General features: G+C 35.1%; 1 protein-coding gene across 2 annotated transcripts; it reads right to left on the reverse strand.

The window, feature by feature from the left end:
* Window positions 1–1562: 1562 nt before the first annotated feature.
* On the reverse strand, window positions 1563–4133 carry LOC110936727. 2 transcript variants are annotated; one of them, XM_022179141.2, is made up of 4 exons: window positions 3910–4133; window positions 2201–3249; window positions 2053–2122; window positions 1563–1949 (listed from the first exon to the last, which is right to left on the reverse strand). In XM_022179141.2, the coding sequence occupies exons 2-4, from the start codon at window positions 3165–3167 to the stop codon at window positions 1865–1867; spliced, it is 1122 nt and encodes a 373-aa protein (XP_022034833.1). In that variant the 5' UTR covers window positions 3168–3249; window positions 3910–4133; the 3' UTR covers window positions 1563–1864. The 2 variants fall into 2 exon arrangements, with proteins under 2 accessions (XP_022034833.1, XP_022034834.1); XM_022179142.2 differs by having other exon boundaries at window positions 2201–3265.
* Window positions 4134–4910: the final 777 nt, after the last annotated feature.

The following is a 4910-nucleotide window of genomic DNA, read 5'->3' on the forward strand; positions in this document are numbered from 1 at the left end:
TTATATTGAGAGTGATCTAATAATATTGTTTCACATGTATATAATAAATATATCATTAATCATCCATTAAAATTAAAACCATATAAAAAACCAACAAGTTTAGGCTTATCTTGGTTATAACTTGTGTTTGGGGTGTTTTTCAAAAAAAAAAAAAAAAACTTTAATAATTTAAATTTAAAGTTTAATGTTTGTTTTCTTTTTAACCCTAAAATTTTAATCTTTGACAATTTAAGTTTAAAGTTTTAATTTTTATAAATAAGCATCTTTGCCTAGAATCTTCACCTTCATCTTATTTTCTTACTTTTCACCATTCAAACACCTGATCAAAAGGTGTTTGGGTGTTGTCAATCATTTCACTGTGATCCAGATCTTGTTTGGGACTCACAATTTGGTATTAGAGCCTTTGTGTTCTTGATTGACTGAGTTTTTTGTTAAGATTTTCAAGTTTGAAGGTTTTTCAAAGTTTCAAGGTTTTTAAAATTTTTGGACTTAAAATGGCTTGATCTGGTGTTTTTATTACCCGTTGGGTTAAGTTTCGGGCTTGGGCTCCATGTAGGCATTTTGTTGGGTCTAGATGAAGTGACCTTGGACTCATGCTCTAGGGCAAGGCTAGCGCATTTAACACAGTTCTAGGATTCTGGACCAGCAAGTCAGCCTTAAGTTCTTCAAAACCATTCATTCCTTCATTCCCCACCGTGTTCTTCCACTCCGTATCTGGTTCTTCACTGTTACAACCATATCCGGTCACCTGAGCTTCGATTTTCCTCAACATCGTCCCTCAAAGATGCAAGAATAGCATCTAATTGTGCTGCAATAGTTGCTAGTTGATCTGCCAAATTCTGGGTTGTAGGCGCCATTTGATTTCCCGGCAATGGAACCAAATGATAGAAATTGAAACTCCGATTTAATTTAAAATAAGAACAAACAAGATAGTCGGCCCGATTCGAGAGGGGCTAGTCTCCTAAATTCTGATCAGAGATCACAATACAAACAAAATATCCAAGACATCCTAAATTACTTACTATCCCTAATATTCAGCCCCACTTTCCCACTTCTGAATTAATTAAAATTAGAGCCAAAACTGCTGGGTTAATTAGAACCCCCAGCAGCTGATTAAAACCCGACCCAATCTGACCCGCATTAGGGTTCGTATCACTTTACCTATAGATCCATATGTTGACCTGAAAATGAACAGCCATCAGGTTGTCACAACAGCAAAAACACATGTTGAAAACCTGAAAATGAACAGCATCAGGTTGTAACAATTGCTGAAACACACTCAACATATGTCCAAGTCCAGCTGACCCACAAAACACTTCTGGTTTTTTTTCATAATTTTTTTTATTTCAATTCAATTATATCCGTCCTCTTCATGCATTTTATTGAAATGTTGTTCAACAATTGATTTATTTATATCAACAAATATTATCATAACATCCTATTTCAAATTATATACATATATGATATTTTACATGAAGTTTATTTATTAAATGTCAATTAAAAAAAGCCATTTTTTAAAGTTATGAATTATCATCCTTCAAATTTAAACAACATAGTAAACATCAAATAAGATATTACACAAAATCAATAAGGAAAAAGGTACCTTGCAAGAATTTGCTTACAAATTACAACACTGATCTGACATTTTATTGTCAAACCTGCTACTTTCCAAAAACTAAAAATACATATAAAATATTTTACACTTTCAGCACCAGTATTGTATGTTTCTAGAGCTTATTATACAATTTGATATACATATAATAAGTTTCAACAAATTAATTAATAAAAATAATCAACTAAACTTATAGACTAGTCCATTTGACTCTCGAAAGTCAACGTCATCACTTCTAATAGTACAACGCTACTAGTGATTTGACAAAGCAGTTGACAGTTGCCGGAATTTAGGCTGTACCGTTATAACACCTATTCTTGCCTCAAAGTAATAGTACCTGTCATTCAATATATATGCTTTCAGCTACAAAACTAACTAATGAGAGACAAAACCGAGATTATGGGGATTTAATAGTCTCCTAATAGTTGAAGAAACCGCACCCTTTTTCACTGAGAAAGCTTTTAATTGCTACTGGAAGCGCAGCTTCCCCTCGGCTGTGACTACCTTTACCTACATGATCACATAGTCAATACATCAATCACAATTGTTTAACCACCACAATGGTAGATAAATTTGTGTTTTTATTACCTGTAATGACTTCCAACAATCTTGGCTTAGATAACTGTTGTTGTCTATCTGATTTTTCTGTTTCTAGACCTACTTTAAGATTGGTTTTATCGGGTTTTGTAGCATACGACGACTGAGACTCTATCTTCAGTAAACGCTCTAGTAAAACTTGCACTGCTTCTGTGGCATGAAGACCGTGCAAATCCAACTTCCAATCATCATTTTCACAGTTCCTGATGGTTAATATTTCCTTTGCCGCTTTAGCATGAAGCTTTTCCGCATTACTCCATTCTTCTCGAGCCTTAAGAGAATATTCTTGTGCAGCTGTGTGATCTCTTCTTAAATAGGCCTCACTGGCTGCTTTTGAGTGGCGAGAGGCTAACCTCATTGCCCTGATCGCTTCTTTCCGATGCATAAGATACATGTCATCATCTTCCCATTCAGGCTCCACTGGGATCATACTCATGAACCCTAACGGTAAATTATCATCAACAAGCACCTTCTCGGAATTATTATGCTCATCTAACCGTTCATAATACTTTGCAGCAAGACCAACCTCCTCAATATTATTGTCAAGCTCCGCTTCCTTCTTCTCCTGGGGAGCCATCTCAATTAGTAAAGCCGAGGCTTTGTCAAAATCATCATCTACAGCTTCTACTATATCCTCTATTAAGTTCTCGTTAGCCCATGGATGATCTACCTTGAGTTTCTCATAAACTCGAGAGATGTTGTTGGAAGTCATCTTGTCACTCTGACTATTTTCCATTAAAGGGCTATGAGCAGTCGTGCTGGCTGATGAGTGAGTTAGGACAGAGAAGAAAGATTTCCCAGTAAGATTACCGTTTGTTGAAGGATTTTGGTGGTGTTGCAATGTAGTAGAGATTGGTGGGTATGGGTCATTATGTGTTTCGATATTAGTAACTTGTTTCTGTTGGTTTTTAGGGTCAAATGCAGCCCATCCAGGCGTTTTGGCCCTCCTCCTAGACATCTTCAAGTAGCTCTAACTTTCAAAAGCACTCTCATATATAAGAATAATGAACCAACTCTCCTGAATGTACAAACTGGAGGACCTGACATAACAAACAGCTGACAAATGAGACTAAATTAATAAATACAGATACAGCAGGGGTGTTCACGGCCCAGTTCGGCCGGTATTAAAGAAAACTTTAGGCTGAGCAGCTAACTACGGTTTTGAGAAAATACAAACTGAACCAGACAGTTTGCTGGTTTTGCTGTTTTAGACAAAAAGGTTTATTTGAAAAAAAAAAAAACATCTAGAAAAAGAATGATTGTTCATGAACATAATACATATACATAACTTTACATTCCTAAAATAGAAAAAATAAATGTTAAACGGTGGTTTACACAGCCGGTTCGAAGTTACAAACGGTAAACCCGAGAACATGTTTCACACAGCCAAAGCAGAGACTTTGTAAGGTTTATAAACACCCCTACAGATATATAGATAGGGATATACACATACAAACAAACAAACAAACAAACAAACATTAGACACCAACTAATTGGAGGTTAAATAAAGCATACAAATTAATGCCTGCCTAAATCACAAAATTAAGTTCTCCTATGCCAGATTCAGTTTACTAATTGAAGCAATTAAACAAGGCTTAACCAGCTAACAAGTCAAATTTTAAAAAGCCTAAATTCTTATGAGCAAACAGCGGTTGATTGCAATTTCAAATGTACGATAGAATTAAGAATTTGTTGTTTACCGATTAGATTAGGGGTGGTAAGGAATTGGAAGCTGATGTTGGTCGTCCGTGGGTTGTGTTGTGCCTCCCCACGTCCGATCGTCAATCGAATTGGTCTTCTTTAGATGGAACCCTAAGTCTGCCTGCGTGAATGGTAACGAAAACGAACACCGTTGCGTTGACCAAAGATGAATGACTCGCAATGTATCATTCCTATATTCCCGTAACACTTCCAAATTCTATAACTAAATTTTGAATTATATTTTACACATTCAAATTATTCATATCACAACTCTCCTCGCTTAACCAAACGTTCGTAAACTGTTTGTCGAGAACAATAAATTTCGTTTGTTTGGTTACATGAACGAACATAAGCAAAGACTATATTTGTTTATTTGTGTTCGTGAACGTTCGGTAGTTCACCGATGCTTTTAGTTTTTATATATTTTGTTTAAATACTATTATGGCAAATAAAATACTTGTATTATTAGTTATATTCATGAACGGTTGTTTATGTTTTTTTTGTTTTCATAAACGTTAGTTTGTACTCATTTTTATTAATTTGTAATCATTTATGTTCATCAACGTTCATTGCCTAACATTAACAAACACAAATGAACACGAACAAGTTCGTTTCCTTAACAAACGAAACGAACATAAAATCTTGTTCACTAAGTGTTCATAAACAGTTTGTGAACACATATTTTTTCTTAACAAACATGAACACGGTCTTGTCCGTGTTCGTTTGCAGCCTTACTCCTCAGCATTTGATACTACTGGTTACAAACCCAATGTGTTATGTTATTGGTTTGGCTTGCTAGATTGTGTGTTGTGGACATGGTTGTAGAGGTCGCTAGGCGCTAGTTGATCGGTAGGGTATCATTAATCGGGATTAATTAGGATTAATCGGACTGGGATATTATAATGTAATTTTCGGTTTTTTATATACTTATATATACACACATTTTTAGGTAAATATTTTAAGTAGATAGGTTTTAATCCCTCCTCAATCCATTTTTTAA

The sequence above is a fragment of the Helianthus annuus genome, chromosome 6, assembly GCF_002127325.2.
Source record: "Helianthus annuus cultivar XRQ/B chromosome 6, HanXRQr2.0-SUNRISE, whole genome shotgun sequence".
Classification (NCBI taxonomy): Eukaryota; Viridiplantae; Streptophyta; class Magnoliopsida; order Asterales; family Asteraceae; genus Helianthus; species Helianthus annuus.